This window comes from Onychomys torridus, chromosome 11 (genome assembly GCF_903995425.1).
Source record: "Onychomys torridus chromosome 11, mOncTor1.1, whole genome shotgun sequence".
Classification (NCBI taxonomy): Eukaryota; Metazoa; Chordata; class Mammalia; order Rodentia; family Cricetidae; genus Onychomys; species Onychomys torridus.
In genome coordinates, this window is record NC_050453.1 from 55,132,016 (window position 1) to 55,156,083 (window position 24,068).

The 24,068-nt window shown below is 38.7% G+C and overlaps 1 protein-coding gene across 1 annotated transcript; it reads right to left on the reverse strand.

The window, feature by feature from the left end:
- Positions 1 to 3,493: 3,493 nt before the first annotated feature.
- Atp6v1g3 (ATPase H+ transporting V1 subunit G3) lies at positions 3,494 to 23,864 on the reverse strand. The gene is made up of 3 exons (XM_036201948.1): positions 23,783 to 23,864; positions 13,073 to 13,191; positions 3,494 to 3,667 (listed from the first exon to the last, which is right to left on the reverse strand). Exons 1-3 carry the CDS (start codon positions 23,862 to 23,864, stop codon positions 3,494 to 3,496), a joined length of 375 nt encoding a protein of 124 aa, XP_036057841.1.
- Positions 23,865 to 24,068: the final 204 nt, after the last annotated feature.

The following is a 24,068-nucleotide window of genomic DNA, read 5'->3' on the forward strand; positions in this document are numbered from 1 at the left end:
AATCATCTTCTTATTTTCTAAATACGACCTTTTTCCCGGCCTCTCCTGAATGTTCTATGGACTCTCAGATATGTTTTCACTCACAGTGCATTTGAAAACTCCAGATCCAGCATGAACATTCTCTTCATCTTCCTGCTGATCTACTCAGTCATTTGTTTGTCAGCCTGTACCTACAGTGGATTGTTGTTAGTGCAAGTGTCCCTGTCTGTGGGAGAGGCCACTACACTTGTGATCTGAATCCTGTCTCTTTCCCTCTAAAAGATTCTGTTTCTACAAAGTTGCCTCTCTCTACTCTTTATATCAAATGGGACCTTGAGTTTCAACTAGTTTATAAATATGACTTAAGATTGTCTATCCCTGTGATGGTCATAACCTAAGCTAACCCAGGCATACCACATCCATATTTCCCTCACAGGACAATACTATTTCTCTGATAATTTTTATGCTTTCATAGCTATTCATGACTGCTCTTCCCCATCTCTCACATTCTCTTGTTGAGGGTATATGGTTCCAAATCACACATATGCTGTGTTTTACTTAAATATTTAGTTGCAGTCAACATAATAATCACCCTGTTCTATTTGGTAAAAACCAGTAAATAGCAATTGACTATCAACCAGGAGCTTGTGGATCTTGTAGATGCTTAATGCAGTTATTATGTGGCTTTGCTGAACTAGGCTGGGTCAGGTCTAGAATGACTTAGGATAAGCTAATGCTTTGGCTTTGTATATTCAACCAACAGAACTCTACCACTTTCAGCTAGAAAGCAGTAGTGCTGGCTAACCACTAACAGGTTTGGGCTCTTATGTTTTGCAGAGGCACAGTCTCAGTATGTAGTGCAACTCAGCTTCCCAGACCTCCGCTATTCTGACATTACATACAAGAATCACCATCTGGCCAATTCTTGGCTTTGTGTGTGCTTGCTAATATGGAGGAAAATATTGTGATCTTTATATTTATCTCCAATTTGACAAATAGCATAGTTTTGTCTTCAGGTGTTGTGAAGATGAGTAAGAACTCAGGAGGGTCCTTTCCTTTTTGTAGTGTCTGCACAGAGGATCACAACAAGAATAGACAATTAAAATATGCTTAGGAGTATTCATTTCTCTGTGAAGAACTGTGTGAAGAGAAAAATCTTTTTAAGATAAGGACATGCTCACAAATGGGGCTTTTTAGTGTGACTGGAAAGGCTTTTAGCAAAGTGGGTTATCTCTGAAATATATGAAATCTTTTCATATGTAAATAAAGTAAAACTTGGCAGCTGTACCATCTGTGAGAATGTGAGAGTTCTGGGAAATGAGTCATTCAGTAACAGAGATATGAAACCATTTTTGAATGTAAAAATATGTGAGCTACTGGGTGATGGGGTTAGTACTTTTGGCAGTAGAATATCTCAGATTGACAGGGGGCATCAAGAAATTAACAAACACAAGTAGTAAAGGAAAAAAGCTGTAAGTAGTTAATACCACTTTTTTAAAACCTGTCCAGTTCCATAATTGAAATCAAATATTAAAGGGCTTATCAGAGACCCTCCCAATTCTCTTGGCTGAAAAGAGTCTGAGGTAAAGGGACAGTGAGCAGCTTGCCTGTGGGATGTGTGGGGCAGACACACTTAGGACAGATGCAGCTTGCCAACACTCACTTTTTCCTTCTCTGTGTAGCACTGGCTCACTGGTGAGAAAACCATGTGCTAACTTTGATGTGCTCCTAAAGTGCTTAGGTCTCCCAAATGATCTGGTGTAGGTTCAGAAATCTGTTAACTTGTGATTAAGATAATATGCTTAAGTGTCCATATGTAGATAATTGACTTTTTGGTTTTCAGGAGATGAGACAGAAAAGTAAATCTCTCCAGGCAATGAAAACCACAAGCTATGCCCAGAAGTATCCACACCATGGCTTTTCAAATGGGCAGCTCTCATCACTTTATATATTTAACCCCTACTCTCTCTCCTCCCTACCCCCTCTCCATAATTAGGTTCTCCAAATCTTAGTTGAAATTCCTCAACAGGGAGACAATGGAGACAGGTCCACTAGACATCTGTTCCCCTTAAAGTAAAACATACACATTAGAGACAGGCTTCTTTGGAAGGTTTTGGACTTTTCTGTTTAGTAAGAAATATACTGTTTTTCTTGTAATGGAGAAATCTATCACATAAAGCCCAGAAACTAATCTGATTTGTTTTTCTTATTCATAAAATTGGAAAACTAAGGAGCCAAATGGAATTTCTATTTTCTTCTGCTCATCAAACTTGAATATATAGTTGACTATTTCTGAGATTCTAAAATACATAAAATGATAATGATGTCTATCAACTTCTTATCACACTGAAATTAAAATTTGTCTACATATGGTATTTGAAAATCAGCTACTAGTACAAGGTGTAATGGCACATGACTTAGCCCCAGCACCTGGGGGGGCAGAGGCAGGCAAATCTCTGTGAGTTTGAAGCCAGGTTTACAGAGTGAGTTCCAGTACAGACAGAACTACATAGTGGAACATGTTTCTAAAAACAAACAAAAAACAACTTCATTACTGCTAGTATCCAATATCCTCAATAGTGCATATTTAAACCTTCCTGGGATGCAGCTTTGCAGTAAGTGAAAAGGCCAGACACAGGTGTCATACTTCTAGGGTGAAGCCTGGGCTGCCACTGTTTCCCAGGCAACTCTAGGTAATGTTCAGAGACTCTCATGGCCAGTATTAGAAAGGAACTAAGACTTTCTCTGCCCTAGGAATAAAGGAATCTATACAATGAACAGCAAAGTACCCAGCTCTCAGGAATTTAGCTCATTTAATACAAAGACCAAGATAAGGGTATACTAATTCATTATGTTGGAGGTTCACCTCTTTACAAACCACAAAATTTATCCAAGTATCTACACTGTCATATTATCACTTTTTCTTTCGAAATGTGTATTTAAGAGAGAATAACATTATATTGCTTGCAGTTAGGTAAATATAACAGGGATGGGATTCATTTCTTCTAAGGTGACCTGTAACATTATTTCTCTCTATCTCTGTTCTTACAAAGATTTTAGAAATGCTTTTTGGACTACCAATGAAATCCCATGGTTTTTCTCATTGACTGGTTGATTCAAAGTCTTGGCATATTCACTTTAGATGTATATAAGGATCATAATCATGTTCTCCTCCTTAAAAATCATTATTTAGAAATTATACCTAACAGAGCATCTTCTAAGCCAACAAAGAGAGGTGTGAAAATATTCCTTAAGAAGGCTCTGGCGATAGTTTTCTGTTCAAGTGTCAGAAATCAAGTTCCTCCCTTTCCTAACTTACTTCAAATTAAATGCCAGTCATACTTATTTCCAGGAGAGATGACAGGTGTTATTTATTTTTTAATTCAGTGTCGTGTGTGAAATACGTGACATGAAAGTTCGTAGGTATCCAATAAACTTCTGATGCACAATTTCAATCCCTTAATATTAACAGAACTCGTCCCTCACTCTGTCCCCTTGGAAGTAGGAAGAGCATTCAGTTGGTGGCTCTGTAGTTCACATGGACTTCTGCTTTCATGTCACATACCATGCCTAGCAGCTGCTCGATCACACTCTCCATACATTTGTTGTGGCTTCTGTGCAATTCTTTTATCTTCTCTAGTGTTTGCTCTTCTATTTCATCTGAGAGGTGGTTCTGAGAGCCCATCATCTATGAAGGCAAAAGATGAAATTTATTTAAACATATGCCAGGTTAAATTGAATTATTTTATAAAATTCATCATATTTTTGATGGTTGTTCTATGGTGTGAGTTTGTGTGTGTGTGTGTGTGTGTGTGTGTGTGTGTGTGTGTGTGTGTGTGTGCGCGCGCGCGCGCTCTAGGATGCTTTCTTCTGGGAACAGACAAGATTATGAAGATCCTGGTTATAAAGGATGAGCATCCCTAAAATCTCAGTGGGCTCATTCCATATTCTTCACTCAAGTTTCTAATTCTTAGGCCTTGCACATGCTTTTTATATCACATTTAAAACATTTGCAATAATTTCCATTCTATTCTCAAATTTCCTTTTGTTTACTTTCTGAATTCTAATTCTGGAAAGACAGCATTAAGCTCATGTTTCCCTGATTTTACAGAGCAAAACATGTAATTTTAAGGAAGATGTAGACAAAATATGTTGTCTAAGGTAATTCACATGTAGATATCTATAAAAGATGTAGGACACTAGGTATAATATTGAAAGTTTTCACATCAACTGGTTTCTTTCAGATTGAAATATGCTTGTACATTCAGTCACTTTTAAATTTTAGACACAGTTAAATCTTTCCAATTGTTCTTTATTTAGCAGTGCTTCCTTTTATTTTTCATTTTTCCCATCCTATTATCATCTTCATCAAGTCATTTTTTTGTTTAAAATATAATGTAACAAGGAAAGATATCAATTTAAAGGAGTGCTACAGTGAAACACTGGAGAGTTCTCTTTTACTAAAAGTTAAGTTTGCTCAGAATTCATCTGTCTCCAAACTCAGCCTTTCATCCTTCTCTTTCTCCTCTTCTTTTTGAGAATGGATCTCATGTAGCCTATATTTGCCTCAAACTCACCATGTAGCTGATAATGATCTTGAACTCTTCATGCTCTTGCTTCTACCTCTTTAGTGCTGGGATTAGAACATTTGTGTCACTATGCCCCATCTATGGATTCTGCAGATTGAACCCAAGACTTCATGCACATGATGCAAACACTCTACCAACTGAGCTACCATCCCGACTTGACCTTTCTTTTTTAAATATATTATTATCATTATTATTATTATTATTATTATTATTATTATTATTATTATTACGTGTTTTAATTTTACACATCAGCCATGGGTTCCCCTGTCCTCCCCCCTCCCACCCCCCACTTTCTCCCCAGCCCTTCCCCTTCATTCCCATGTCCTCCAGGACCAAGACTCCCCTGGGGATTCATTTAAACCTGGTGGATTCAGTACAGGCAGCTCCAGTCCCCTCCTTCCAGGCTGAGCATGTGTCCCTGTGTAAGCCCAAGGTTCCAAACAGCCAGCTCATGCACTAAAGACAGGTACTGGTCCCACAGCCTGGGTGCCTCCCAAATAGTTCAAGCTATTCAATGTCTCACTTATCCAGAGGGCCTGATCCAGCTGGAGGCTCCACAGCCTTTGGTTCATAATTCATGTGTTTCCATTCATTTGGCTATTTGTCCCTGTGCTTTTTCCAATCTTGGGCTCAACAATTCACGCTCTTACAATCCCTCCTCTTTCTTGACAGTTGGACACCTGGAGCTCCACCTGGGGCCTGGCTGAGGATCTCTGCATCTACTTCCATCAGTTATTGGATGAGAGTTCCAGCTAGACTGTTAGGGTGTTTGGCCATCTGATCACCAGAATAGGTCAGATCAGGCTTTCTCTTGACCATTGCCAGCAGTCTACAGAGGATGTATCATTGTGGATTTCTGGGGACCACTCCATCACTCTGCCTATTCCTGTTCTCATGTGGTCTTCATTTATAATGGTCTGTTATTCCTTGTTCTCCCTTTCTGTTCTTGATCCAGCTGGAATCTGCTGCTCCCCTAAGCTTTCTTTCCCTCAAATCTTGCCCTTCATTACTCCCACTGTCGTCCAGGTTGTTCATGTAGATCTCATCCATTTCTCTGTCCTTGGGTGATCCCCGTGTCTTTCCTCGGGTCCCGTTTTCTAGGTAGCCTCCCTGGAGTTGTGTAGCAGTCTAATCATCTTTGTTTTACATCTAGTATCCTCCTATGAGTGAGTACATACCATGTTTGTCCTTCTGAGTCTGGGTTACCCTCACTCAGGATGATTTTTTCTACATCCATCCGTTTGCCTGCAAACCTCATGATGGCATTGTTTTTCTCTGCTGAGTAGTACTCCATTGTGTATATGTACCATATTTCCTTTATCCATTCTTCAGTTGAAGGGCATCTAGGTTGTTTCCAGGTCTGGCTATTACAAACAATGCTGATATGAACATAGCTGAGCAAATGCCCTTGTGATATGATTGAGCATTCCTTGGGTATATACGCAAGAGTGGTATAGCTGAGTCTTGGGGGAAATGGATTCCCAATTTTCTAAGGAAGCACCATATTGATTTCCAAAGTGGCTGTACAAGCTTGCATTCCCACCAGCAGTGGAGGAGAGTTCCCCTTGTTCCACATCCTCTCCAGCATAAGCTGTCTTCTGAGTTTTTGATCTTAGCCACTCTGACAGGTGTAAGGTGGTATCTCAGAGTCGTTTTGATTTGCATTTCCCGGATAATTAGGGATGTTGAGCAATTTCTTAAATGTCTTTCAGCCATTTGAACTTCCTCTGTTGAGAATTCTCTGTTTAGTTCTATAGCCAATTTCTTAACTGGACTGTTGGGCATTTTGATGTCTAATTTCTTGAATTCTTTATATATTCTGGATATCAGTCCTCTGTCAGATGTGGGGTTGGTGAAGACCTTTTCCCATTATGTAGGCTGTTGCTTTGTCTTGTTGACCATGTCCTTTGCTCTACAAAAGCTTCTCAGTTTCAGCAGGTCCCATTGATTGATTGTTTCTCTCAGTGTCTGTGCTACTGGTGTTATATTTAGAAAGTGATCTCTGGTGCCAATGCGTTCAAGAGTACTTCCTACTTTCTCTTCTATCAGGTTCAGAGTAACTGGATTTATGTTGAGGTCTTTGATCCACTTGGACTTAAGTTTTGTGCATGGTGACAGATATGGATCTACTTGCAGCCTTCTACACATTGACATCCAGTTATGCCAGCACCATTTGTTGAAGATGCTTTCTTTTTTCCATTGTTCATTTTTGGCTTCTTTGTCAAAAATTATATGTTCATAGGTGTGTGGGTTAATGTCAGGGTCTTCAATTTGATTCCATTGGTACATATGTCGGTTTTTATGCCAGTACCAAGCTGTTTTTATTATGGTAGCTCTATAGTAGAGTTTGAAGTCGGGGATTGTGATGCCTCCAGAGGTTGTTTTATTGTACAGGATTCTTTTGGCTATCCTGGGTTTTTTTGTTTTTCCATATGAAGTTGAGTATTATTCTTTCCAGGTCTGTGAAGAATTGTGTTGGTAATTTGATGGGGATTGCATTGAATCTGTAGATTGATTTTGGTAATATCGCCATTTTTACTATGTTAATCCTGCCTTTCCATGAGCATGGGAGATCTTTCCATTTTCTGACATCTTGTTCAATTTCTTTTTTCAGGGACTTAAAGTTCTTGTCATGTAGGTCCTTCACATGCTTAGTTAGAGTAACCCCAAGGTATTTTATATCATTTGTGGCTATTGTAAAGGGTGACGTATCTCTGATTTCCTTCTCAGCCTGTTTGTCTATTGTATATAGGAGGGCTACTGATTTTTTTTTTCAGTTGTTCTTGTATCCTGCTATGTTGCTGAAGGTTTTTATTAGCTGTATCAGTTCCTTGGTTGAATTTTGTGGGTCACTCATGTATACTATCATGTCATCTGCAAATAGGGAAAGCTTGACTTCTTCCGTTCCAATTTGTATCCCCTTAATCTCCTTATGTGTCTTACAGCTCTGGCTAGAACTTCAAGTACTATATTGAATAAGTATGGGGAGAGGGGACAGCCTTGCCTTGTTCCTGATTTTAGTGGTATTGCTTTGAGTTTCTCTCCATTTAATTTGATGTTGGCTGTTGGCTTGCTGTAGATTGCCTTTATTATGTTTCGGTATGTTCCCTGTATTCCTGATCGCTCCAAGACCTTTATCATGAAGGGGTGTTGGATTTTGTCAAATGCCTTTTCTGCATCTAGTGAGATGATCATGTGGTTTTTTTCTTTGAGTTTGCTTATATGGTGTATTACATTGATGGACTTTTGTATGTTGAACCACCCTTGCATCCCTGGGATGAAGCCTACCTGATCATGGTGGTTAATTGTTTTGATATGTTCTTGGAGTCTGTTTGCCAGTATTTTATTGAGTATTTTTGCATCAATGTTCATGAAGGAGATTGGCCTGTAGTTCTCTTTCTTTGTGGCATCTTTGTTTGGTTTAGGAATCAGGGTAATTGTAGCCTCATAGAAGGAGTTAGGTAATATACCTTCTATTGTGTGGAACAGTTTAAAGAGTATTGGTATTAAGTCTTCTTTGAAGATCTGGTAGAACTCTGCAGTGAAACCATCTGGTCCAGGGCTTTTTTTTTTGGTTGGGAGACTTTTAATGACTGATTCCATTTCCTTAGGGGTTATTGGACTATTTAAATGGTTTATCTGGTCTTGATTTAAGGTATGTGGTACCTATCCAGAAAATTATCCATTTCTTTTAGATTTTCCAGTTTTGTGGAGTAGAGGTTTTTGAAGTATGACCTGATGATTCTCTGGATTTCCTCATTGTCTGTTGTTATGTCCCCTTTTTCATTTCTGATTTTGTTAATTTGGATGCTCTCTCTCTGTCTTTTGTTAGTTTGGATAAGGGCTTGTCTATCTTGTTGATCTTCTCAAAGAACCAACTCTTTGTTTCATTAATCCTTTGTATTGTTCTCTTTATTTCTATTTTATTGATTTCAGCTCTCAATTTGATAATTTTCTGGCGTCTGTTCCTCCTGGGAGACTTTGCTTCTTCCTGTTCAAGGGCTTTCAGGTGTGCTATCAAGTCACTAGTGTGAGATTTCTCCAGCTTCTTTATGTGGGCATTTAATTCTATGAATTTCCCTCTTAGCACTGCTTTCATAGTGTCCCATAAGTTTGGGTATGTGGTGTATTCATTGTCACTGATCTCTAGGAAGTCTTTAATTTCTTTCTTTATTTCTTCCTTAATCCATTGGTGATTCAGTTGAGCATTATTCAGTTTTCATGAGATTGTAGGATTTCTGTAGTTTTTTCTGTTGTTGAAATCTAACTTTAAACCATGGTGGTCTGATAGAACACAGGAGGTTTATTCCAATTGTTTTGTATCTGTTGAGATTTGATTTCTGGCCAGGTATGTGGTCGATTTTAGAGAAGGTTCCATGGGGTGTTGAGAAGAAGGTATATTCTTTTTTGTTTAGGTGGAATGTTCTGTAGATATCGATTAAGTCCATTTGAGCCATAACATCAGTTAAGTCCATTATGTCTCTGTTAAGTTTCAATTTGTCTGATCTGTGCAGATTTGAAAGTGGGGTGTTGAAGTCTCCCACTATTAATGTGTGAGGTTTTATATGTGATTTAAGCTTCAGCAATGTTTCTTTTACATATGTGGGTGCCCTTGTGTTTGGGGCATAAATGTTCAGAATTGAGACTTCATCTTGGTGGATCTTTCCTGCAATGAGTATGTAATGTCCTTCATCATCTCCTTTAATTGATTTTAGTTTGAAGTCTATTTTGCTGGGTATTAGGATGGCTACATCAGCTTACTTCTTAAGACTATTTGATTGGAAAGTCTTCTCCCAGCCTTTTATTCTCAGGAGGTGTCTGTCTTTGAATTTGAGGTGTGTTTCTTGTATGCAGCAGAAAGATGGGTCCTGTTTTCATATCCATTCTGTTAGTCTGTGTCTTTTTATAGGTGAATTAAGTCCATTGATATTAAGAGATATTAATGACCAGTGATTGTTCGTTCCTGTTATTATTTTTATTTTTTGGTGGTAGTATGTGTGTACTTCTCTCCTTTGGGGTTTACTGCTGTGGTGTTATCTATTGCCTGTGTTTTCATGGGTGTATCTGCCTTCCTTAGGTTGGAATTTTCCTTCTAGTGCTTTCTGAAGGGCTGGGTTTGTGGATAAGTATTGTTTAAATCTGGTTTTGTCTTGGAAGGTCTTGTTCACTCCATCTATGATGATTGAAAGTTTTGCTGGGTATATTAGTCTAGGCTGCCATCCATGGTCTCTTAGTGTCTGCATTATATCTGTCCAGATCCTTCTGGCTTTCAAAGTCTCCATTGAGAAATCGGGTGTTATTCTGATGGGTTTGCCTTTATAAGTCACTTGGCCTTTTTCCTTTGCTGCCCTTAATAGTCTTTCTTTATTCTGTACATTTAGTTGTTTAATTATTATGTGGCGAGGGGACTTTTTTGGGGGGGGTCTGGTCTGTTTGGTGTTCTATAGGCTTCTTATATCTTCATAGGCATTTCCTTCTTTAAGTTGGGAAAGTTTTCTTCTATGATCTTGTGAAATATATTTTCTGTGCCTTTGAGTTGGTATTATTCTCCTTCCTCTATCCCTATTATTCATAGGTTTGGTCTTTTCATAGTGTTCCACATTTCTTGGACATTTTGTGTCATGACTTTGTTGGTTTTAGTGTTTTCTTTGACTGATGAATCTATTTCTTCTAATGTATCTTCAACACCAGAGATCCCCTCTTCCATCTGTTGCATTCTGTTGGTTATACTTGCCTCTGAAGTTCCTGTTTGTTTACTCAGATTTTCTATTTCCAGCATTCCTTCTGCTAGTGTCTTCTTCATTTTTTTCTATTTCCCTCTTCAGGTCTTGGACTGTTTCCCTTGCTTTTTCATGATTTTCTTTCAGGGACTTATTGTTTTCTTCTGCTTTAATTGTCCTTTCCTCTAGTTTTTTTTTTTTTTTTATAGCATTCTTCCCATTTTTTGTTTGTCTGTTCCTCCCGACTTGACCTTTCTTAAACATGGTTCTGTTAAGTCAAGATTACTGAGGATTTCCATTTCCTTTCTGTTTTAATAGCTATGTACTCAGTACAACCCCAGATATTCAGCAGTGACTGATTTCTGTTGTAGAGTTGTTAGGTTACTTTATCTCTAGAAAGGAGAACCTTTCTGGTTCATAACCTTGAAATGAAACACAATCCAGCTGTTGGGTCTAAGTTCTTTTAGCCTTGTATTGATGCTGATGTTAAGAGTCTCCAACACTTGACACTTTCCTTTAGAATTTAAATATTCCAGGCGAAGGGACAGAACAAGGTGCTGACACCAAGGGGACAGACCATGCCAGGGATGACCTGCAATAGTGGTTTTATACTATGATTGATGTAGCACAGGCTCTGGTGACTTTTGTATGTGCATCTTTGATTGCTTAACTGTAACATTGGCTTGGGAGTCTATTCTAGAGTGATGAGGAGTTTTAATTACTGTCCAAAGCAGAGAGCACATCTCCAGTCAGATTTACATCTGATTGCATCCTTCCCATGAAAGAAGATTTCATGAGCTTTAAACCAAGCACCTTCTAAAACTATGGTCAGATTGTTTTTACTTAAAAATAAAATGTAGTGGTCATTTCAGAAGCACCTACAGAAGATAATAAAGCTGGCTGTTCTTGGTGATGGCTGTTCTCTGTGTTCTAGTATGTCATTCTCATGTCAGGCTTTGCTAGTCAGGATAAAGACACAGAGAAATGCTTACTGATTTGTTAGTTCAACAAGGGTCTATTGGATGTCTACCATGGAGCAGTAATAGGAAATCTAGGGAAACAACAGAGAACACAACAAAGAATCCACAATTTCTAGACGTAGGGTCTAGAAAGAATGATGGATGACCACAATAAATACAAATGTACGATATGTTAAATAGTGACAAAAGCTATGGAAAAAAATCAAAGACAACATTATTTTCCTTTATTTTTAGAAGAAGTCATTTCAGACAAGGTGGTCAAGAATAGAGGATAACATTGAGCATGAATAAAAAAAGATGAGTCTGTCTGAACAGAAGAGGGATGGGAAGCCCAAGAACAGTATGAGTAAAGGCCCATAGATTGGGATTGTTTGTCTCCTTAGGAAGAGAAGTGTCAGTACAATTAGAACAGAAATGTTTAAAAATATGCAGGAAATATAAGAACCAATCATGAAGGCTGTACTCACATGTATGGATAAGAGAGAGTTTAGAATATGGGTTTCTAAACACTGATAGGAAGAATTTATTTTTCTGACTGATCCAATATATGCTAAGGTTGTGTGTGTGTGTGTGTGTGTGTGTGTGTGTGTGTGTGTGTGTGTGTTTTGAGAATTGAACTCAGGGCCTAACACCTTCTTGGCAACCACCTTACCACTGAGCCTTAGTCTTAGCCTAATAAGGAAAATTATTTTGAACAAAGACCTTACTGAGAAATTTTTACAATTGGGTCCAATTTTTGAATTTCCATGAGTTCTTCAGGTATTTCCCACCAAAAAGGTTTGTAACTAAATTTCTTAATTCTGTGGGTTTTTTGTTGTAATGGCAGGCTTTTGAATAGTATTATATTCATTTTTTAATGGGGCAAAATGTATTATATGAACTTAGCTTTGCTATATAGAACTTAATGCTTTCTTTCAGACCTATTTGCAACCTGGCATGGTATCCTTTCTGAAAACATCATGCTCTTATTTTTTATTTATTATTTATTTTGTTATTTTTTAAATATGTGTATGTGTATGTACATACAGAGACCAGATAAAAGTGTTCGATCTCCTGGAACTGAAGTTGCAAGTTGTTTGAGCTGCCAGATATAGGTGCTGGGAATTGAACCCAGGTCCTCTGGAAGGGCAGGGAGACTCTTGAATACTGAGCCATCTCTCCAGCCCCATCACTCACCTACCTTTAACTACAAACTTCATACACTTAAAAAAAGATAGAATAAAAAAGCCAGACATTTTTTGTATGTAAATGAAAAATTTCCCTAATTAATGTATATGTTTCTGCTTGCCAAGGAATAAGGAAATCCCAGGGGATTTCTTTGTTTCTTAGCTTTTGAAACAGGGTTGGGATGCCTTGAGCTCTGGTCCTCCACCACTTCCTGAGCCTGGGATTACATGTGTGTGTGTGTGGCACCAGGGAGTGGATGGGTATCTACATGCATCTGGTAAAAGAGAGTTGGCCTAATCAATTCAATTCTGCATCTTAGCCGATCGGTCACTGCTCTGTTATTAAGCATCAATCCACAAAACATACATTTCTGTGGTAAGAACACTTCAACCAATCCTTTCAGTTGTCTATGTGATGATGTGAACGTGTATCCCCACTATACATCAGACAGCAACTGAGGAGTCTATTCATCAAAGTGAAATGAGTAACTCTTTGTTTAGGATTTGGTTGGATGTTCAGCCTTGGCCAGCCCGTGTCTGTTGAAGCCCAGCAGATGGTTCTAGCGTTCTGCGTCAATCCTTACACACAGGACCACCTCATCCCAGCACCTGGAAGTCAGCCCTGGCATCTCCCTCACCTTGGACTGCTTCAGATGGAGCTCCTTCTCTCTCTGTATTCGGTACTGGTCAGTCTCGGCCACGGCTTCTTCCTTAGCCTGCTTCAGTCGCTTCCCCTTTCCTGAGAAGCAACAGATTTCTTTTTACCCCTTACAGCAGTGTAAATGATCAGAACTTTTTTTTTTTCCTTCTGATACAGAGCCTCACTATGTAGCCCTAGCTGGCCTGGGACTTGCTTTGTAGACCAGGCTGGCATCAAACTCATAGAGATCTGTCTGCCTCTGCCACCTGAGTGTTAGGATTAATGGTGTGTACCACCCCACCTGTAGTATTCAGTTGAGAACTAACACTGTTCTTGTAGAGGATCTCCCAGCTCCCATTTCTAGGGCGCACAACTGCCTGCAACTCTGTGTGTGTGCACACATTAACACATTTTAAAAATAATAATACAAATAAATATTTGGGCCAGAGAGATAGTTTAGCCATTAAAGGTAGCTCATCTATCCTCTAAAAAATACAAGTTTGGCTCCCAGCAAATGACTATATATATATTTCTACTATGTCAAACATCATTAAAATAATATTCAATTTTTTTCTTTTTTCTTCAATTGGGACCTTTAGAGCATGGAGTAACAACTTTCTTTCACACTTACATGTTAAAATAAATTATCTACCCATATACTCACAGCAGTAACAGCCAGAGAACAGCTTTTAACTGTCACTTACTCAGAAAAGACATTATTTGATCCGATTTTTCTGTCCTGACTGGTTGCCAGGCATCCTTCAGTCCACACCAACTGGATCCTATTTAGCGCTGGCAGGCCTCCAAAATCACTGCAGACTGCAGCTCAGACTCTATCAAATGACTTTCAATTTTTAAGGCATTTTATTGGGATTTTTTTCTTCCCATTTGCTACTCTAGAATGTCTGATTAAGCCCCACAACACATCAAAGTAGTTTTTCTTATAGTAGCTTTCTCTGAGGGAGACTTGAAAGAGGCTGTAAAACCATTTGTTTTTAATGGTTGGGAGATTTAGCTAAGTACCCCCTTTGTTTTTATTAAGAGTGAAGGTGTAAGCCTTAAGCCACAAGACAAGGTAAGATGAAAGTCTTAAACAAACACAACAGTAGGCATCATTAATCACACACATGAGGTGCATTCTTTTGACAACAGGCTGATCATAATGGCTGCTGTGTCCCTCACCCGCCTCCATTTTCTAGGGCATAGGCATGAATGCTCTGTAGCATTAAATCTTTAAAGGGACTCTGAACTTTATTATTTTCTCTCTTTTAATCTACTGCCTCTCAATGTCATTTAAGATACCATATGCTTATTTGACATGGTTTATTGTCTGATCATGTCTCAAGTTTAGGTTACAAATTGTTAACTGTAATACTGTACACAGTTTGAACTAGATAAGTAATCCTTATTAAGTAGCCAGAAGGGATTTAAAACCCTTTCAATTGTATTTATTATTATTATTATGATGATGATGATGATGATGATGATGATGTGTATATCTATGTTGGTATATATGAGAGTGTGTGTGTGCTCATGCCAAGATGTGTATGGACATCAGAAGAAAACTCACTCTGGAGAATGGGTTCTTTCCTTACACCTTTGTGTGGGATCAAACTCAAAGTTAGCCTGCCAGGTAAGGGCTAAACTCTTGAGCCACCTCACTGAAACAACAAGAAGGAACAGTCTTAATATTAACATTTATTTGTCGCCTGCAACTTTGCAGCATTTGTGCCAGGTGCAGATTGCTTCTAAATTTCTCTCCTGGCTAGGCACGAGTTGGTTTAGTAGTCACTGAAGATGTGTTTAGAATAAAGACAGATTCACTCCGATGGAACTAGGCAACACTTGTTCAGAATAGACAATTAGCAGCCTTGTTTTCACTTATTTTAAATACAAAGTCCAGTGGAAACTAGTACTGTCGTGATGCTTTGAGGCTTATGCAAACACTAACAGTAAGACTTCTCGTCTACCTGCTTCCTTAATGCTTACTGCCAATTGTATACTCTGAATGCTTCAGGACATTATCACTCTACCTAGTTCATGGCAATAAACCCTATTCACAGAGATTCTCTTCTCACATCTTGTCATTAACATTAGGATAAAAATACAAAATACCTTAGTATTTTCTCAGTGATAACGACTTGTATACATAATTACCTTACAAAATGAATGGGGCAAAACATCCCTTTCCCCCATCTTAATCCCATAATATGTACAATGACTGGTTTCAAAGTTAAGACTCTAGTACATTTTTCAAAAAGGCAATAAAAGGAAAAGCTTGGTGTGCCCTACCCCTGAGCAGAACCCAGCACTGCCCTAAGAGGCTCCACCACACAGTGACAGGCTGAGCCTGTCTGTGATTCCCCTGTCATGGCACCAGTCACCTGCTGGTTCTCATTCAATTACTGAGGAGAGCCACGGGAAATCACTGCTGGCGCAGCAATTTTCTGGATAGACTCAGCAGCTGCCACTGTGTGAGAGCCTGCACATGCTACACCTGATTTAACCCAGTGGAAGAAATGGAAGCCTAAAGCCGATGGTTTAGTTAGAGGTGAAGTGAAATGCATTCATCAAATCCACTCATATTAACCTCTAGCTTGCTTCTCTCTGTGTATGGGAAGAGTGCCAAAATTTGAAAGTATACCTATTTCTTAAGTATTAAAACATAGTTACTATGAACCAAAAGAAGTTCGTATTTTTTATTCCCAATATATTCTGTATCAAACATAGAGGTGATTATATGGAACAAACTGAATTTTTGGATAGCAGTTGAATATATGCACCCATAGTACTTATGAGGATACACAGACTTATATGGACAAGAGTTCTGATATTTGGTTCAGAAAATGTATTCATTGTATGCATCATGACTTTAAATAAATGTTGAAAAGGGTGCGGCAGAGCAGTTCCAGAAGGGATGGGTTTCCTTTAGTCTCTCATTATTTGTTTGGTGATTCTTGAGCATAAAGCTGGACACAGAGAGTACACAAGTGCATATCATATTTAGTCCTTGCCATGGAAAAGGCACTATTAATTTAACATAGTTTGGAAATATGTACTTCCTGCCCTAGCTTCCAAGAAGAGCATTATCAAACACACAAAATCTTAAAGAATATACAAGTTCCTAGGAAATCAATGATGCATAAATATTGCTTCTATATGCTCTACAATCACTGAAAATCACATTTATAGAGAGAAACATTTTTTTCTTTTATACATTTTTTTTTAAATTTTAATCTTTAAAAACAAAACAAGGAAATAGTGGGGTAAAGTGCTTCCTCCATACCCTGTAAATCTCGGGATATTTGGGAGGCTCTATTTAAAGAAAGACTGCTGGAGGCCAATACAATCAGAAGAATAGTTAAGAGGCCCATCTGTCCTTGAAACCTTCCCACACCCTCAGTTCGGATCAATTTGATTGTTACAGATGACTATCTAGTAATCTGTATTTCTTCATCATCCTAAATAACTTTCAAGGACTAAAACTTCGCATTACGTTTTAAAATGAGCTGCATAGGTCCAATACCTTAAACAAGAACAGAAACTTATATAAAGTATATATAAACCAACCTCAAATTGGTATCAATATACAAAAATCTATACCAATGTGAAATATTTGAGACTAGTAGTTTTTTTTTAGTTTCAAAAGCAGATTTAATAATCTATCAGTTTATCCTATCATTTCTATATGTCCCCTTTTTCTTTCCAGAACAAGATCCCTGAATCTAATCTTTGTTCAGCGTTTTTCCTAACTATTACCAAGAACTACTTGTAACCAGTCTCCCCCAAAATGATGACAAATATCCATAACCCACCAAATGACAAAAAAACTACCCACATCACCTTAGGGAATGTGAGAGAAACTTCTTAAACCTATGGAACATAGGGGCTTCTCCTCAACCTCGCTCCACCACCTTCTGTCTTTATGCTGACATGATAAGCCAGGGTTCTAAACAGACAGCTTTGTCATGGGCTCCAGGAACACTGTTATGGGGAACCTCAGAAGAAATATGGAGGGAGCCCAGACAGTGGTAAGGATGGACAGGGCAATCTGGGGTTTGAAAAAGGACAAAAGGTCTGTTCTAAGCCAGTTTGAAAGACATTGTAAATAGCTCCACCTGAATAAAGTCAGTAGATTTTACATGTATGGCCTATTAGGCAGACAAACTTGTTCTACATTTAACCAGTCATCACTTAGAGGTATTCTGTAATTTTTTTTTTCTGGAAAAGAAAAGAGAGGTGGAGGTAATTGAAGTGATGTTCTAATGTGTGGGGAAAGAACTAAAAAATAATAATAATCTGGGGCAAGCTACAAGTGGTTTTGTGTAGGAGATGGAAGGCAATGCTCAAATGCAGACTTCTTAGCTGCATGCCTAGGGCAGGCCAAGGAACTGTGTGTCCTAAGATCTAAATAAGCCCTCAAGACAAAAAGAAAGAGTCTCTGTTGCTTGGACTGCTATTTTCTGTAAAGAGAAATTGGGCTTTATTTTTATTAGCTTAGAAGGGAATCATAATTACATAGTAGATATCACATAGAAGACAAAAACCATGAGCTAGTTACTTAGAATTCTAGAGTATCTGTTCTCATCCAGTCAGGAGTAATTATCTATTACATAGAGTTATCCTGAAGATTAGCAAAGGATATTAAGGAAATGCTGAGCAAAAAGTAGTTGTTTAATGATTCTGAATACTTTTAGGTAAGACACAGTGATATGAGGACAGGCCCTGGTACATCACTACAGCCCCCTGAAGGCTCCCCTGAGAATATCCAAGGGCTGATAATACAGTTGGATAACTAGGTCTGCAATTAAGGAGGATGGATTGGGAGGGAAGAAGTTTTGTATGTCAGTCATACAGGTCTTTGTATGTGCTAATTGTGACAATGGTGTGCTGTGGGTATTGCTCTGTATAAATAAAATGCTGTTTGGCCAGTGACCAGGCAGGAAGTATAGGCGGGACATGAGAGAAGAGAATTCTGGGAAGTGGAAGCTGGGGGAAAAGAGACACTGCCAGCCGCCGCCATGACAAGCAACATGTAAAGACGCCGGTAAGCCACAAGCCACGTGGCAAAGTATAGATTAATAGAAATGGGTTAATTTAAGATAGTAGATAACAAGAAGCCTGCCACAGCCATACAGTTTCTAAACAATGTAAGTTTCTGTCTGTTTACTTCGTTGGTTCTGAGCGTCTATGGGCCTGGCGCCTGGTGGGTGAGAGAGATTTGTCCTGACTATGGGTCAGGCAGGAAAACTCTAACTACAATGGTGTTTGGGGAGAAATCAAAGAAGAGTATACAGAATGCAAAGAGGGCTATGATTTTAAGGTGGGTAAATGCCAACACTCAATCTTCAAAGAAAAAGGCATATGGTAGAGAAGTAAGGAAAACCAAGAGAGAGAGGACATGACTAACAGTATACATGCTACAGAGAACTGAAGTGAGATACCTAGTCAATTAGTATTTCTGAATATCTAGTGTGTCTCACACATTAGTCTAGATCTTTGGATATAGTAGTGTCCCATCACAAAACCTTGCTGTCAGTCTGTACTCTGAATGTAATCCAGGAGACAGATATGTGTATATATTATGACAGGGATATTGAGCACATGAAGAATAAAGGAGTCTGGGGGTAGAGATAAGTTGTGACAGGTTGTGGTTAATATAGGTGAGATTTCTTGGATGCAGTGGCAAGTGAGCACAGGAATAAGACAAATGACCCTGTAGTGACCTGAAGGGAAAACCTCACCGAGGTAGAATGGATACTAAGCACCATGAGTCCTGAGGTAGGAAGTATGGTTTGCTAAGGAAGACATATTCTACCTAGAAAACCATTCTTGGTTTTGGAGGCCTTGTTAATATGATGATAAACCCTTTTTGATTTAAAGAATGCTGTTATTTTTCTCAATTGTTAAAAAGCAATGGAAAAATAAACAAGTCATCAGGAAGAAAAACAAAACAAAACAAAGAGCAATGCCATCTTTGGTGTCCATGATTGCTACCAAGCCTACATCTGATTCTTCCCCTTTACCTCTGTGTTCCTTCATGTTTAATGTACTTTCCTTTCTGTTACATTTTCCTTTTCAAAATTATAAGAAAACTGCGTAAATCTTGGATTAAATATAACCAAATGTTGTTACTGGACAAAAATGTTCTGTAGTTTTTATATGACCTACTCAAAGATGTGAAAACACAGTATATTCAAGATATACTGTTAGTCGGTGGATTATAAAGAAAGAGGACATATTTACAGGCCTGCAAAGTATATAAGACAGGGCCATGAAATTTTATATAAGGCTTTTATTTTATTAGTTTATTAAAAGTCATGTATTCATGAAGCAAAACATCTAGTTGTTGAGTGAAGCTTTTATTAAATAAAGGAACTTGTTCAAATAACCTGATTATCTTCAGATTTGGAAACAAATGGACGAACTGCTGCCTTACAAGAACTGGCAGGTGATAACACGCACAAAAACAAGGCTGAAGGACTGTGTGAGATATTAGTTAAAAAGGAAGCAGAGATGTTCTTGAGTAGATTTTGCATCAAAATGACTCAGTGGTAGATTCAGAGGACAGAACAACAGCATTTGAAAGGCAGTTCTGTTGTTTATTCTTTGGAGGACTATGAATAGATGAGATTACCTGGGCTCTTGGTATATAGAATGAAGTGTCAAAACCATTGTCTTAGCTCAGGTACTCAAGGCCACATCATGAGATGGTATTGTTCACAGAACTATTCTGAGATGGAGAAAGTGGGCACAGTCAGGTGAGGGGTGACCTGCTGAGGCCATGCAGGCATTAAGAAGCAGAAGTTGGATTTGTAGCAGGCAGGGCAGCTCCAGGCAGAGAGGACTGAGTGTGTAGAGAGCCAGAGGGTGTTTCTTTACTCATTCTAATCATCTGTAGCTCTGGAGAAGTCTTCAAATTCTTGCTTGTTTAGTTTTTCTCATATCCAGATGTGAATATTTATGTGCTTATCATAGCTTTTGGTGTACATCCTATGATGCAGTTTATAGCTTTTAATGGAGCACATCAACCATTCTTTCTCTACAGCTTGAAAAGAAGATAACTGAAGTGTTTATGAAAGGCCATGGCACATGTTATAAGATGGTTTAAAAATACAGGCTCTTTGTATGATGTTGAACTTCACACATGAGGACATTTCAAAAGAGCAACTCTCACGACAGCTCTGGAGTATTCTCATTTGCAAGAGAGCACACCTCACACAACCACCATGTATTTCAGAGGACAAGTCTTCTGCCCTCCTGTTGGTGCTGATACCGTGGATTTCTAATTTAATTCTGAGTGAAGCCTCAGCTCAACGCCAGATCTGGACCTCCAGAGCGAGTCTATGATGTTCCCTTGTAAAAATGTAGCTTGTCTTGGAGCGACATATTGCTTTTGTTTTGATTAATGAACAACACACAGAGAGAATGCAAACTCCAAGTATGGCAAAGTACAGTAAGCCTGTTGTCCCTTTCTAAGCACCATGGCTGCTTAGCAGGTAAGAATATGTGTGAGAGTCTCACAATCTGTTTAAGCTTTCTCTGTCAAGGTTTCCCTGCATGGGAGCTATAGACCCAGATGTGGCAGCAGGACTAAACAAGAATGATCAGACTGTTTCCCTCCAGTCACAGACACACAGTTTTCTTCTTCAAATATCTTGATTACTATTCACATTATGGATTGTGGTGACAAACATAGCCATGTGAAGTCTATTTCTTAATAATTGAATTTCAGAGATGCAAAGTAATTTGTATGAAGAAACACAGATGTTTCACTTGAGTGGATGGACTTTCTTCTCTGTTGTCTCATAACCACACTTTCCCACCTGGTCTACAGGCCCGCCTACTCTCCTCAAACCATCTCTGTCAGTCACCAGTGAGGATCTTGAGAGCTGGTTGCTACCAGGCCTCACCAACTTTGGGAGAATTCCTTCTGGTGTGTTATTTCTACAGTCCCTTATCTGTATCCCTTCAAGTGTGTACACTTTCTATTATGTAACAGCTTTACTGGGATCTCAGGCAGCCCTCCTTAATGGACTAGATGAGTTTTTTTTTTCCTAGCATTAACATATACATACCACCACCTCATTGCTCTTAGATTTTCTGAAAATAGCAAACTATGCTAATTACTTTTTTTCTGTAGAAGGGCTACATCTCCTTTTTTTTTACTCTCTTCCCTCCCTCCCATGTCTTTGTTTCCCTCTCTTGTAAATGTATACTCACCCACCCCACTGAAGCAACCTCCTGAAATGCTAACTTTCAAATAGATGGATTTAAGAAAGAGAAGGTGATCTATTGTTACCCTTACTCCAAATCTCTAAACTTCCTATATATCACATTTTTAGATGAACATTTTTTTTATGGAAAAAATAAAGTAGATGTGTTTGTTAAAACGGTGACTATATGTGCCTCTGTCGTTCCTCTGTCTCATGTGGCTGCATCAACAGGGCTTAGAACTAGTGATCACCACAAACATTCTCATCCAACCCAATGAATGAAATAAAAACTACTGGAACACAAGAGGAGGGTCAACACACCAAGTGTATGAAGTGGTATTTCTCTTTGCCACAGATCACTTAAACACTGAGTAAGACAGGTGCTGCTGTAATGAGACCGCCACCTTCTGACAGTAAGAGGAAAACAAGCATGGTAGGTGCCACCTGTCCCCAGTCCTCTCTGGGACACAAGAAGACGCACTGACATGCTCTGCACATCTTAGCTCACTGGTGCTGAGAGGCAACATGGTTTTCAAAATGTTTTAAAATTTGATGTATTATAGGCTGATGAGTTGGTGGTTATTAACTTACCTGATTGTTGGCTCAGATATTCATGAGCTAAGACATAGTGCATAAAATAAATTTGTGTACATACATACACACACACAATATCAGCTAATAAAATGACTGTTTGAAGCACAGATAATAAAATACATATTTTAATATGATTTCTGAGAAATAGATATCCAAAGCCAGCATATTCACTTTGGAAAGAGAAAGAAGTTGGGCTTTTGTCTATCTTCATTGTGAACTCAAAGGCACAATGCCCTCAGTGGCACTCACCCATAAACAACTTGCATAATTAGTAATATTTATTCTTTGAACACTTTGAATAGAGATAGAGTTGGCAATCTTTATTGGAATCACAGAATAATATATCAGGCATGTGCCCAGTACCATCCTTGAAACAAAAACAACATAACTACTGTATCTTATAATATTTTGGTTTTCTAGACATTTTAAACGTGAGTAGAGAAACTGAAATACAAGACATTAGAATTTTCTAGACTGTTTAAGTGGGTAGGTTCTAGACCATTTGGCTTTCTACAAAATTACGCATTCATGCCATCTTGTGATTGCATGCATGGTTTTGCCATAAGAAAAGGATGTCGAGAAGTCAGTAAAGGTTTCACATAGCTTCCTCCATCCCTGCCTTTGCTGTCAACCCCACTAGAGTCTTCTCTTGTGTTATTGGTGCTCACACAGCTGAGTGTTCAGAAACCAGTTCACCGTAAGGAAGGGAGATGATTTTATTGTCAATGTAAACATCAGCGGATCAATGAATGCTGCCTACCTGCTTCCTTTTTGTCAACCAAATAGTTACATAAGCAACATTTTAGAGACATAGCAGCTCCCTCCCTATCAGAATTTGAATCTACTTACAGATATAACAGGAAAAATCATGATGAAGAAGAACGGCACTTCAATTGTTATTAATTAGATAGTAAATGATATTAACTAGAATCCTGGAAAAAAAAAAAACATAATCTTGGCTTAGGGAACCAGAAGTCAAGAAGTCAGTCTTGTATAAAAATTATGTAAACTTCCTATACTGTATTGTTCAGGAGTTGGCTGCAGACTCAGACCTGATCCAACCTTTGTCTGTTCCATGTCTTCTCTGTGTGACCCTGAGAATGCTTTAAAATGCCTCTTAGCATCATTAACTCTCTTTCTACAAAGATCTTTGTGAAAGAGTAAACAAAGTAAATACTGAGCATGGAGGCTGACACCATATTTTCAATTTTTAAAGTACTACCTTGGGCAAATGATAAAACCACATTTGTGTGTGTGTGTGTGTTCATGAAATAGGAATACTATTGATGGGAATACATCTTATTTATACTGTGCATATCAATGAGAGTAGGAAGAAAACTGGAGTTTACCGAAGACACTCACACACAAATATATAGATCTATGATTAAATAAGAAGGCAGTGAAGGAGAATAAAACAGAAACACTTAAGATGGTAGGATGTAAAAGCTACCCAGAGAGGGAAAACAAGCTATTGAAATTTTATCCCAATTTAATGGAACTGTAAACAACTGCTTACAAATCATCAGCAATCTGCTCTAGTTGCTGTCTAGTGATGGACTTGGTTTGAAAGTTGCCCATCTCTTAACCTCTTCACAGTATTGTGCAAACTGAGGTGTGGATTGTGAAGGAAGATGCAGAGACAGGCTTAAGCCTACATCCATAGCCTTATTATCCTGGAGTTTTACATTTAGCACATGGCCTCTCAGAAACATCCCAGTTAACAAAAGCCCATCCCTGCTGTGGCAGTGTGGAATCTATGGCTGACTAGTTCCTGAGAATGGTGTAAGCTTTCACAGGGAAGTGCTAACATCACACTTTAAATGCCCGAAAAAGAGGTCTATGGTCCTCTCCTTCGTCCCTCTGTAGTTTTTGACCAATCCCCCACAGGTGATACTTACTCTTCTTTGCTTCCTCTAGCTTGTCCTTGGCCCTTTTCTCTGCCTGCAGGAGCTGTTGGATCCCCTGAGACTGGCTGGTCATGGTGCCTTGCTCCTTGGAAGGTGACTTCTGTGGAAGCTGGGACACACAGGCCCTTTTGTCCGCTAATGGATAACCACAGAACTCAGCTTGTTTTGTCAACAGTGAACACCGAGCTGTTTGTTCCCAACTTGCCTGATTGGACCAGAGAGCGAAGTGCCAAGGTGAGCTCAAGGAGGAATCCAGAAAAGCAAGGCAGTCACTCCA

Excerpts from the sequence above, each read along its gene's own strand:
- Atp6v1g3 (XM_036201948.1), bottom strand. The coding sequence starts at position 23,864 with ATGACCAGCCAGTCTCAGGGGATCCAACAGCTCCTGCAGGCAGAGAAA. Across the intron at positions 13,192-23,782 it reads GCTAGAGGAAGCAAAGAAGA|AAATCTGTTGCTTCTCAGGA; the intron begins GTAAGTATCACC and ends AGGGGTAAAAAG. Across the intron at positions 3,668-13,072 it reads TCCATCTGAAGCAGTCCAAG|ATGATGGGCTCTCAGAACCA; the intron begins GTGAGGGAGATG and ends TTGCCTTCATAG.